Genomic DNA, 12,521 nt, shown 5'->3' with positions numbered 1-12,521 from the left:
TTCATAGGAACAACTGTATAATTTCTTGATCGAATAAATGTCCACCAGTCTCTAGTTGCCTTGTAGTTTCAACTTCAGAAGGGAGAAAGATAATTTCATTCCCCGATGTTCACGTGGACTAACACGTGCGCGTGAAGGCCGATTCCAGGAATCAACACTGTTCAGTGTTTTATCAAACACGCCCCGCGGCGCTCTTATTTACAGTACACTTGATCTTGACTACACCAGAACGCTGTTAGAACATTTTCTTCTTATGCCCGATCCAAGAAATATCTTCAAGAACCGATACAAGAAGCAAACGAAAACGTGATGACCATCCATGTTCAGTATCTACTACTAGTGTCTTATAAACAGAAATTCATGCAGTTACGGTTATGGGAAAGTAGCTGGGATTGAAGTAGGCACAATATTGAGCAGCAGGCAGGAGTGTAGTGACAGAGGGTTAGTCTCATTCACAATATACGAGATGGGCTTACAACTTACTTTGTCCTTAGGCTTCACGGACCCACACAAGTGCGTTCATGGTCAGTGGCACAAGAATTCGACTTATCTCTTCACAGGCCGGTATCCACGGAAATGCTACGTACGGCGCATACTCTGTTGTATTGTGAGCCTCGAAGATTATGATCTCCGCATGAAATCAATTTTTGTCAGATCCGGCGGATATGAAGACGATGAAGACAATGGAGAACGAGTGTTAGTGTGGTTATATCTTCTCCTATCTTGCATCTATTAACTGATCTACTCTCTACAGTTGGTATACTGGTGAAGGCATGATGTCCCCTTCTCATTCTGATTCGCAAATTGTAATGGCTCTGTAGGTGGTCGGAAGAACGGCGGTGGGCCTCAAATAGCAGACCAGGATTGGAAAAACAAAAATAACCGAAGTTTGAAGGTGCAGGAAATGAACCATTATAACTAAATGCTTCATAGATGCTGACACTTCTTCAGATCAGCTGTGCACCAGATAGATATCCCATTCGTGTTATTCGTGGTCATACCTTGCATTCCCGTTATGCACCTAGTTGGGGTTACCGTTATGATGGCCTATATCGAGTGGCAAAAGTGCGTGAATATCATCCTAGAGCCTCTGTATTGACAACTTTCTCATCCATTTTTTTTCACCAGGCGATTCAAGTAAGAGGAAAAGCTGGAAAACTTTTATGCAAGTTTCTCTTTGTGGTAAGAATTATGCGATTCCATTTGGTATACACTCATGGCATTATTAGCGACAGAAAGGGCAACCTCCACTACCACAACCGACCGCAGGATCGCCCACCACACTACACTCACAGAGGCCCAAGCAGTACTCCCACTCTCATTCTAGCTCCGATAATGAGAGCGAGACCGCGGAAGTCAAATCCTTTACTTCGAGGCGAACAAATTCTCCTTCCTCTGATGGCACCCATATTCAGAACTACAGAAGACAGGACCACGAACCGGAGGTGATCGAAATTGACGACAGCGAGAAAGCAGATTCTGTCAAAGGTTCTCCATCAAACAGTACATTTTCTGGAGTCGACTCGAACGAGAATGAGCAAGAAGCTTTCGAAAATGATAGCGAGTATGTGTCAGAAGTAGATCAGAAACAGGAAGAAGAATCCGATGTGCTGGGTGAGGAACCCGCAGCAATTCCAAACAACGAGCCTTTATCGTCTGCTGCTACCTCTAGAAAACGGAAACGAATTTCTGTCTTGCGATGTTCTAGTGATGAGGACCTACCTCTCGAACGAAAACGTCGGCAACGACGACTGGTTCCGTCTTCGAGCCCCGTTCTTGGTACAGACGAGGATGCCATTTCTTTGTTTAGTGATGACGAGAACAGGAGAATTGGGGCAACAATTGGCATATCTATTCCCCGTACCAAGAAGCTTCCTCATCCCGCTCCCCAGAAAATTAATTCTAGAAGGTCACTTCCCTTAAACCCAATTTCTCTTTTATCGACGCGTGGAGGAAAATTGGATACACCAGATAGACAGGAAGGGATCCTCGGTGAAAGCCATGTTTTACATGCATTGCACTCTTCCTCAAAAATTGGTGTCGCTCCCTCGCTGTCTTCCCCCTCCGATGCCGCTTCGTCAGTGGCGAGGAATGACAATCCACTTCCAACTGTCAATCCGCCTCCGATGTCCGTGTCATTATCCGCCTCAGCTACGGTCCCTGAAGCGACATTAGTTTCAGACAATTCCGCTTACCAAACTTCAGTTTCTGGTATCATTACCTCATCTATGGCACAGTCTCCTTTACAGCTTGTCTCCAGTCGTACGGAGACAGCCCGGTCCATATCACCACCCGCCTCTTTGCCTGATGTTCCAATAGCTTCCTATGACCCATCTGCTCCTCAGTCCTCTACTGTTTCTTCTCGAGCTCCCTTGGCTTCCCATAATCTCGCATCTTCATCGCGTCTTCGAAGCTACGAGAACCCAGACATGCTTTCGTTGTCAGTCCCTACCACCTCTTCCAATAAAGCTGTGGTTTCCGTTAATTCCGCATCCCCGAACCTTGACCCAATCACATCTCTGCCTTCAGAATTAAGGCCTGTTCCTATGGGACCTCCACTATCATCCGTTTCTTCCATCCCCTATCCAGGGCTGCAGCTGTTAGAGCACCAGCCTCAGACGAATTTGTCCAAATTCGATTGGAGTGGGCTGTTGCATGATTTATATATGATACAGGTGGAGGAAACGCGAATGCGACCGAGTGGAGTTACAGAATGACCTTCTTCATCGCTGTAATTAAGCACACTAGTCGAGTTTGCGGTGAGCTTACCTATTGCTGCTAATCCACGTTCTGGAGTATATAGATATATGTTGCTTCAATTGTTTATAGCATTGATGTCCGAGTCATCTTTGGTACTAAGCCCTCCTCAGGCCCTCCTGATCAAAGGCAGTACAATATACGTATGTATATCATTGTCTAATGAAAGATCCAGTCATATTATGAAATCAAAAAAAGAGAGTGAGCATTGATCATTGGAAGCAGAACGAAAGCGCGAAGAATGTGAAGAGCCGAATACGAGGAGAACGAAAGTTAAGTTGAGTCAAACCCAGAAAGTACTTGAATAAAGTAAAAGAAAAGCAATAACAAAAGTGCAGTAGTGAAGAAAAAAAATGTATGGAAATGAGAAGGGATGACCTACCCATGCATAATGTCGGAAAGTATACCATACAGTGTTGCGACAGAAAGACCACTTAAGTGAGATAGGTATATGATTGAGTAAGATACAGTGAAGAGGGTAAATTGTATGCACGACGATTCCGGGAAAGCGATGGTTTTCTGAGTTTGTAATTCGATGTATACTTGTGATTGCTTTTCTTTTCTTTTCCTTTTGTCTTTCATTCGTCATCGCAGCCTCGCGACACGATGGAGTATTAAGACGAATGGATATATTGTCCTACTCCTCATCAGGTATCTCGTGAACATCCAACTCATCAGGAATGTTGGCCATACTTATCGGACGAGGCTTGACAAATTCGAGAAGATTGACCATGTCCTCGATATCGTTCCCTTCCTCTTGGGAAGGAGGAGGAATGTCGGATGCATTCCCAACTGACAAAGTTTCTGCTTCACCCCCAGCGCTACTAGTATCGTAATCCGGCGACGATTCGTCTAGATGATGAGTAGAAGGGGCAGGTGAGGGTCCCGACTGTGAAGCAGACCCGTGCTCAGACGGCGACGACTCCTCAAGAGGTTTTGCTTCAGACTGAGCTTCAGATTCTACGATGGGATCTCCCTCCTCGCGGAGCTCTTCCACGTGAATTTCAACATCATCTTCATGCATCTTTTCCTCATGTGCTTCTGCTCCATCGTGAGGATCGTCCTGATTTGTTTCTGCAGGTTCCTCTGTATGTTGAATCTCTTCTGCAGATGCATCCCTAACTTCTTTTTCCTCGTGAGACACTTCGCCATTTCCGTGGTGAGGTGATTTTCGCGCAGAAAATTGGTCTGTCGTTGAAGCAGGTGCGGCTTTCTTGGCAAAGGTTGTCGTAGCAGCAGTCTTTGACTTGACACCTCCTTTTGCCGCATTTGTGCCACCTCTTGTGGAGGGTGTACCCCTTACCTGTGTCACAGGCGGGGCGGATCGCGCTTTGGACAGAGAAGCAGCGGTAGGCTTGCTGAGTCTTTCGGCCGCTGCACTGCTGAGCGTAACCTTTCGTGTCGGGGCAGGAGGCTGCGGCGGACCAGTACGCGCTCTGGCCAGAGATGCAGCAGTAGGCGCAAATAAACCAGAAGATGGAGTTTTAGGTCTACTTGCGGGTGTGGTGGAGCTGGGAGTCTTGGGTCTATTTGCATGTATGGCAGGAGTCTTGGGCCTACCTGCAGCAACAGATCCGGGGGTCTTTGGGCGTATAGAAGAGGGTGTTGTGGGAACGCCACTAGAGCGAGAGCTTTTCGGGGTAGATGGTACCACTTTTGGCTTCGGCGAAGAAGTGGATGTCATGGACTGGCCAGTATGCTGAAGGTTGATGGGTGTCATACTGGATCGCGGCGTCGCTGCGTGCTTGACCGTTGTACGAGCGGCTGTTTTGGTCGCGCGTGGACTCTGCACTGCAGGTGCTACTGCCTGAGGCTGGGGCGTTGGGGAAGATGGTGGCTCAGCAGGTACGTTAGGTTCAGGTCTATCTGTAGGTGAAGACGACACGTTGGTGGATGTTTTACCAATCTCTGAAGTGATATTGGAAGGGGAATCTGCTGCTGCTGCGGTTTTTGGTCTGGACCAAAACGCGGAACCATAGATAGGAGCTGGCGGGGCAAGAGGAGAACTACTATCTGGTATCGCAGCGGACTTTGGAGGCCATTCCCGTTTCTCCTTCACTTCCTCCTTAGCAGAATCACCTGTGATATTGGACACTACGCTTGAACTTCTTGAAGGTGAAGCATTCGAGGCAGCTGAGAGGGAGTGCCGTTTATTCTGTTGCTCGAAACGACCTATGAGATTGGCTACTGTGGCTCGAGGTCGCTCATCTGGCAATGGCCTGATTAGAAACAGATATGATGATATTAGCTATTATTTATATCGAAGGGGAGTGTGACTGACATTTTCGCCTTGAGATCCACGAGCTACAGAAAGTTGATTTAATACTGAAAGTCAAACTTGAGTTGGTAAGTTAATGGTGAAAGAGAATGGGAAGAACTCCGTTGTATTTGAAATTTACCTCCGAACAATGAACACCTAGATTGAGGTTACGGTCGTAGTAACCATTGCGGCAGCGCCGAACGACGTGGAAGGAAGGATTGAATAAATAGCTTGCAATTACATACATGGGAGAGGAAAATTGTGACAACATGCAATCCAGAAACCATTTCATGTAACAGTAGAAATAAGGAGAGAGGAAGCAGTGATTATGGTATGTACAATTATACGAATGAAAGAATGAAAGGTAGTAGTCGCTGCACAGACCCACTGTAGTATAAAGTATGTATACGGTCCGTGAATAGCATGTGGTGAAATGTGTCTTGCAGTGAGCATGGTCGAAGTGATTAGTACAATCGGGAAGAACAGAAAGCGACTCTAACTTCTACTAGTGGTCGACTAGGGATCCACAAGTTTGGGTAACTTTGACTCTGAGTCGTTCAGAGAGGGCCCAGCTTCCAAAATGATATCGCCGTCGTCGTCTTCAGATGTGTAATCGTCTTCGTCAATGTCGTCTTCGGAAGCCAAAAGTTGGGTGCGGGAATCAGCGTCCTTCGACTTGTTGGCCAGACGGGTGGCTCCCGCAGCAAGAATCTGGTCTTCTTCTTCCTCTTCTTCCTCATCATAGAGGAATACTGCTCCATTAGCAGCGCTTCGCGGCGTAGGCGTCATGGCTGAACTTGGAGTATCCTCGTCCTGTTCCTCTATATCTGCAGTAACTCCTCCACGTTTGAACCAATATCTCAGTCCAACTGGAATCATCACCCCTAATACGATGGCAGAAAGACCAAGGAAATTCTTCCAACTAATTAGATGAAAATCATCGGCACTAGTCATCTCATCAAGACCACCTCCGATAGTCGTATGGATGACAGAGACACCAAAGATTCCTAGAGCGGTACTGATCCAGAACGTTGGTATGGATATTCCTACGTGTGGAGCGACGACGTTCACGACCCAATGAGGAGGAAGAGGAGCAATGCGCAACACGATGAGAAAGGAGATTAGGTTCTCTTTATTCCGCTGGACCCTGGCGGCCGTGCTTTCTAGATGTTTCTTGATACGGGGAATGGTAAGGAGCGCAGGCCCCAGGGCGGATGATATAAGGTAGCAAAGGGTTGCTCCTGAAGCGACACAGCAGCATGCTAGAGGAAGTGCGCGCGCTACACCCCACACTGCGCCACCAAGTATTGAAAGATACATGGAACCGGGAAGGGAAAAAGCTTGCAAGCTAGGAGGGCTATTAGCCGAGGTATAGAAGAGGAGGAGAAACATACAATAAGTAAACGGTGATATAACATATCACTATTCTGTAGGGATAGATGTCCCGGTATTTTTTCAAAAGGCCATTGAGATCCTGAAGTTGTTCGAAGGATTTTGGTATGCGCAACATAGGTCTGTCCTTCCTGCAAAATAAAATGCCTAAGAACATTCATTCACAAGTTGACTACACTCTTACTCACTCTTCCAGAGTTGGCAGTGCAAGCCACAGTGTGATTCCCAAAATTGCCGTACTGACCACAAATATAGCAGCCATCTTCAACGTTGCATTCAGAATAAGCTTCCGCGATGATCTGGATGTCCCAGGCGACCGAGGCATAGTGGAACCATACGAAGGTGTTGAGGGAGTGAGAAGTGGAGCATGGGGAGAGTTCTCCTCATCATGGCGTTCGTTGACCGTAGCTAAAGTGTATACTGAAGAATTGGCCGTACGATTGAGATTCAATGGAGAAGGAGTCATGATTGGCGAGGCTTGCAGCTTGAAATTTGAGAATTTAGTTTGGACAATGGACAGCCGCCTTTAGAAATAATGCTTTAGAGGAAATTGCCGGGAAATCGCTGATGTAATCATTGCCTCTGATCTCCGACCTTGACGTACTTCGCAAAATATCCATGTCCCTACCTGAACTGCCCCCTTGCCCTCCTCCAAGATTGACTTCAAGCTCTCCCCCCACCACCCAACCTCACGCTGTGGTCACCTTCTCAAGCACAAACAGCAAGAGTTTATTACCTCAAAACTCCCACATGCAGCTGCAGGTAGTGCTACCTTCTGGCGCTACTACAACACTGCCGTTACGCCACTAGTCCCTGGAGATTGAGAGTAGAGAAGGAGAGAGCCAGGAGCAGCCAAGTCGGAATGGTGGTGTCAAGTCCATGCCTCGGGCCTCCATTTCGCCGCTCGGTACTCCGAAGATCCACTCCTTATTGTAATCTCTTCTTATTGTTCTTTCTCGCTACACATACCCTTTCGTTCTAGTCCCTCCTTATTGTCTTTTACTTTACCCTGCAGGTACTACTCGTATAGCTCCTAGTAGTTAGTCTGGCGTTCCGCACAGATGCGCCGTTCCATAGATATAAATACTGCCTGTATGCTACTGTAGTTCCTCAGTTTAATTATCAACTTAGATCAACTTAGCTCTTCTCTAAGTCTTCAGGCTCAACGCCTTGAAGCACGTTCTACTCGACCTTAGGACTTGAACGTCCTCTGGCCCGCTCCTTGTCATCGGCGATACCGCCGCTCCGACTTGGCTGCTACTTAGCTCCTCCCTCTATACTCTCGATTTCCGGGGACTAACGGCGTAACGGCAGTGTTGTTAATAACTTCACTACTGTCCCACTCGTCTTCCACACTTAGACACCTTGTGGCTTTGGCACGGTTACACGGTGTACATGATCTTAACAGTATAATTAAACTCAATCCGTTAACGTCGTACTGACCTATCATTTTTTATGCCTCCGAAAACTCGAGCTCAATCCAGAGCTAACTCCGAAGAAAACACTTTCTTCACCACAGCCCAATCTTTCGCCCCATTCTCCGAATCTATTTCTGCCATCGGTCAACCACATCGCCGTAATCGCGGTTTCGGTCCAGCCACTGTCCCTACTACGTCGACTCTTCCTGAAGCCATGGAAGAAGAACAACAATTTGAGTACAGCACCTTGTACACTGGTGACGGACAACCTGTCCAAGTTCTGACCCCTCGCCGTGGTCGCTCCGGCTCGGGGCCGTTCAACTACTTGGATTGATTCTCCAATTCTCCAAGCCATAGCCCGCCGTACGGGGAAACAACCCCAACGTAGAGCTGCATCTGAATCTCCTCGTGACCCACCTCCTCATTTCGATTTGGATACTGGTGATCACGATGATCAAGACCCTCCTGTCGACCCCGACGATGCGGGCGCCGACAACAATCATGACGACCTGGATGACGATTCCGGCGGTTTACCGCGTGGTGGACCTGGTGACCCCGGCGGTCCTGGTGGACCCCGTCCTCCTATCTCTCCTGACATCCCCAATGAGCAACATGCTATGTTGGAACTCCTCTTGGGGTTCAAGGGCTCCATTGAGACCCTTGGTACCGTTCTCGCCGCTCTTGGCCGTCCCTCTGACAGCTCTGAATCTAAGAGCAACGTCAAGGAGCCAGAGGTATTCGACAGTTCGGACCCCCGAAAACTCAAGACGTTCTTCGTCAATCTCGCCCTGGTCTTCAATGACCGTCCAAAGTATTTCACCGACCAACGGAAGGTGAACTACACCCTTTCCTATCTCAGTGGGTCAGCCAAAGAATGGTTTGTCCCTGATATCCTTGATCCGGATCTCGACTCGCTGCCGGCCTGGACGTCGTCCTTCAAGGCCCTTGTAAAGGAGCTACAGGACAATTTTGGCGTTTACAATGCCCAAGGCGAGGCCGAAGATTCTCTCGGTAATCTGAAGATGAAGGAAACCGAGAACATCCGGAAATACAATATCCGGTTCAACACCCTGGCTGCTAGTACCAACTGGGATTCTGCTGCCCTGAAATGGGCTTATGGACGAGGCCTAGCTGAACACATCAAGGACGAAATGGCGTGTTTGCCCGAACCGGCGACGCTTGCCGATTATTGTCAAGAGGTTCTTCGTATTGACAACCATTATTGGAAACGCGAGGAAACTAGAAAGCGTGAGGCGGGTAAGCCTTTTGTTGCTCAGAACCCGAAGAAGGGTTCCTTGGACTTTAAGACTGGTTCTACGAACCAGCAAAACAACTCTCAGCCATCTGGCTCTTCGGCGCCGTTCACGCCGAAGCCTAAACCCTTCTCTGGTGGTAAGCCTAACAACAATGGTAAGCCCCAGAACTCTTCGAATTCTGGCCAATCCGGCGGTCAGCGCCCTGCGTTCAACCATCTTGGTGCAGATGGGACAGTCCTTTCCTCCGAGAAGGAAAGAAGGATGAAGAACAACCTTTGTCTCTTCTGCGGTGGTAAGCATCAGATTGCTGACTGCAATAAGCGAAAGGCCCGAGAATCAAAGGGCCGTGCTGCCGAGGTTGAAGAAACCCCCGAAGCAACCATTGAGGTTGTTGAAGAGGGATTGGAAAACTAGTCCGCAGCTCTTGTTCCCCGGTACAAAACGGGAGCTGCGTTGATCAGGTTCGTACCTCACCTGGGGAGTTATATCTCAACGCGTCCGCTTTTTCTTCCATTGAACGATCTCTTGTAATATCATTAACTACTGAATTTCCGTTATCTGATTCGGCCGAACCCATCTCTGCTCTTCTTAAATTTCCTACTCTTGTTGATTCTAGTTCTACTGACTCTTTCATTGATACTCGTTATGTTTCTCAAAATTCCATTCCTACGACCAAAATTTCTCCTGTTAATCTTCGTCTCTTTGATGGTTCATTATCTTCTAAACCCATTACCGATATGGCGAATATCGCCGTTTGGTTTCCTTCTGGCGAGCTGCTTCTATTACCCTTTTATGTTACTCATTTAGATTCATCCTGTAAAGCAGTATTAGGTTACAGTTTCTTATCCCGCTACAATCCGTTGATTGACTGGGCATCTTGAAACATTACGTTCCGTAACACTTCACACTTTGATTCTCCACAGACGTCTGTGCCTTCTGCTAACAACCCCGTTGTTGCAAAGGTTGCTGTTCCACTACCGGAACTTTTGCCGTCGGTTTCACCGACAATTCTGGAGACCCCTCCTGGGGACTCACTTCGCTCTCGCCCTCGCTCCCGCTCTCGGACGTTACGGGCCAAGCCCCTTTCGTCTAAATTCCCTTTTGAACCCATCTATGCCTACCCTACGGTCTCTCAATTCGCTGCTCAACTGGAAACTCCCGAGGTCGACATTGCACTTGTCAGTGCTGCAGTCTTTAATAGGGCTTGCAAGGACGCTGGTATGGAACCCATCCTTCTTCATGCTATCCACTCTGAGGTCGCAGCCCGCGCCGCTGACTGCTCCTCCACCACTCCTACTGTCCCTCCACTCCATCATTCTATCCCAGAAGAGTATGCCGAGTTTGCAGACGTCTTCGACGAGATTGCTGCAGATTCATTACCTGAACACAGACCCTACGACCTGAAGATTGACTTGGAAGAGGGCGCTTCGCCGCCTCTCGGCCGTATTTATCCTTTGTCTGAAAAGGAGTTAGTCGCCCTTAAAGACTTTATTGACAAACAGCTGGCTACTGGTGCCATCACCCCATCATCCTCTCCTCACGGCGCTCTGGTCCTTTTTGTCCCGAAGAAAGACAGCAAACTTCGTCTTTGCGTTGATTTCCGTGGACTCAATCGTATCACCAAGAAGGACCGCTATCCCCTGCCGCTGATCTCGGACCTCCTCGATGCTCCGAAACGAGCTAAAATCTACACCAAATTGGACCTCGCTCACGCTTATCATCTAGTCAGAATAGCAGAAGGTGACGAATGGAAAACCACCTTTCGGACCCGCTACGGCTCTTACGAATGGAAGGTTATGCCGTTTGGCCTTACAAACGCACCTGCTGCTTTCCAACGGTTTGTTAATGACATCTTCTCTGACATGCTCGATGTTTGTGTCATCGTCTATCTTGATGATATTCTGATCTACTCTGATATGCCAGAAGAACACCGAGAACACGTCAAGGAGGTTCTTCGGCGGTTACGGAAACATCGGCTTTACGCCAACCCCGAGAAGTGCGAATTCAATATGGATACTGTTGAGTATTTGGGTTATATTCTTTCTCCTGACGGATTGACTATGTCCAAGGAGAAAGTTCAGACAGTTCTAGAGTGGCCAGTTCCGAGGAAGGTTAAGGACATTCAGTCCTTCCTGGGTTTTGCAAATTTCTATCGTCGTTTTATTTATAATTACAGTGATATCGTTGTGCCGATGACTTGGCTTACCCGAAAAGGCGCTTCCTGGATCTGGGACAGCAGCTGTCAAGAGGCCTTCGAAAATCTCAAGACTGCTTTCACTTCTGCGCCGATACTGGCCCATTGGGAGCCGAATCGCCCACTTATCGTGGAGACCGATGCTTCCGACTACGCCATTGCGGCTATTCTTTCCATCCAATATGCTGACGGTGAAATTCATCCTCTAGCCTTCCTTTCCAGAACGCTTCACGCGGCGGAACTTAACTACAATACCCACGACAAAGAGCTACTGGCCATCTTCGAGGCCTTTAAAGCTTGGCGTCATTATCTGGAAGGCTCGGGTGATCCGGTGGACGTCGTCACCGATCACAAGAATCTTGAGTATTTTTCTACTACCAAGGTTCTCACACGCCGACAGGTTCAATGGTCTGAATTTTTACATCAATTTAATATGGTCATTCACTTCTGACCGGGGAAACTCGGCGAGAAACCTGATTCGATAACTAGACGCTGGGACGTCTACCCTAAAGAGGGGGATATCAGCTACGCCCAAGTGAACCCTCATAACTTTCGTCCTATCTTTACTAACGAACAACTCACTGCGTCTCTTTGAGCTACCTTCCTGGAAGGCCCTGCTTTACGAGCCTCGATTATCATGGATATCGAAGCCCTACACCAGGCAATCATCCTCACCCTTCCCGCCGATCCGAGCTCCATTGTTGGTTTGGAACTTGTTAAAGATCCTTCCAATGAACGTTGGAGCTTAGGTAGTGACAAGTTATTACGCCTTGACGACCGTATTTATGTTCCTAATCACGGCGACCTTCGCCTTCAAGTCCTCCGCTATTTCCATGATCATCCACTCTCCGGCCATTTCGGCCAGAACCGCACTCTAGAAGCTGTACGTCGCCAATACACCTGGCCCAAGGTCAGAGACTTTGTTCGTTACTACGTTACCTCCTGCACTATCTGTGGTCGCAATAAGCCCCGCCGTCATCGGCCTTACGGCTTGTTGAAACCTTTGCCGGTTCCGGTCCGACCATGGGATTCCATCTCCATGGACTTCATTGAGCAACTACCAATGTCGAATGGTTACACCGCTATCCTAGTCGTTGTGGATCGATCTTCCAAGCAAGCTATATTTATTCCAACTCATGACACCATTACTTCCGAACAACTAGCTGAGCTTTTTGTTATTCACGTTTTCTCTAAGCATGGTGTTCCTAATCATGTCACTTCTGATCGTGGTTCTGAATTTGTTT

The 12,521-nt window shown here is 48.0% G+C and overlaps 2 protein-coding genes across 2 annotated transcripts; one reads left to right on the top strand and one right to left on the bottom strand.

Annotated features, from left to right (window-relative positions):
• The first annotated feature begins 110 nt into the window (after window positions 1-110).
• On the top strand, window positions 111-1,400 carry C8R40DRAFT_382162 (PUA-like domain-containing protein). Its single transcript, XM_046234879.1, has 10 exons — window positions 111-306; window positions 367-441; window positions 495-513; window positions 561-607; window positions 655-696; window positions 755-771; window positions 822-897; window positions 952-1,065; window positions 1,129-1,182; window positions 1,236-1,400. The coding sequence occupies exons 1-9, from the start codon at window positions 254-256 to the stop codon at window positions 1,139-1,141; spliced, it is 456 nt and encodes a 151-aa protein (XP_046084449.1). The 5' UTR covers window positions 111-253; the 3' UTR covers window positions 1,142-1,182; window positions 1,236-1,400.
• Window positions 1,401-5,533: 4,133 nt separating this feature from the next.
• On the bottom strand, window positions 5,534-6,875 carry C8R40DRAFT_1049975 (uncharacterized protein; the record flags this gene model as incomplete). Its single annotated transcript, XM_046224599.1, has 3 exons — window positions 5,534-6,365; window positions 6,412-6,540; window positions 6,598-6,875. The coding sequence occupies 3 exons, from the start codon at window positions 6,873-6,875 to the stop codon at window positions 5,534-5,536; spliced, it is 1,239 nt and encodes a 412-aa protein (XP_046084448.1).
• Window positions 6,876-12,521: the final 5,646 nt, after the last annotated feature.

The sequence above is a fragment of the Lentinula edodes genome (assembly GCF_021015755.1).
Source record: "Lentinula edodes strain Le(Bin) 0899 ss11 chromosome Unknown C8R40scaffold_26, whole genome shotgun sequence".
NCBI lineage: Eukaryota > Fungi > Basidiomycota > Agaricomycetes > Agaricales > Omphalotaceae > Lentinula > Lentinula edodes.
The sequence above is the reverse complement of the archived record's forward strand: the minus strand, read 5'-3'. Positions and strand labels throughout refer to the sequence as shown.

What these genes read in the sequence shown, in the direction of transcription:
- C8R40DRAFT_382162 (XM_046234879.1), top strand. Translation starts at nt 254, where the DNA reads ATGCCCGATCCAAGAAATATCTTCAAGAACCGATACAAGAAGCAAACG. An exon ending in TACAAGAAGCAAACGAAAAC is followed by an intron (nt 307 to 366) that starts GTGATGACCATC and finishes AAATTCATGCAG; the next exon opens with TTACGGTTATGGGAAAGTAG. An exon ending in AATAACCGAAGTTTGAAGGT is followed by an intron (nt 898 to 951) that starts GCAGGAAATGAA and finishes ACACTTCTTCAG; the next exon opens with ATCAGCTGTGCACCAGATAG.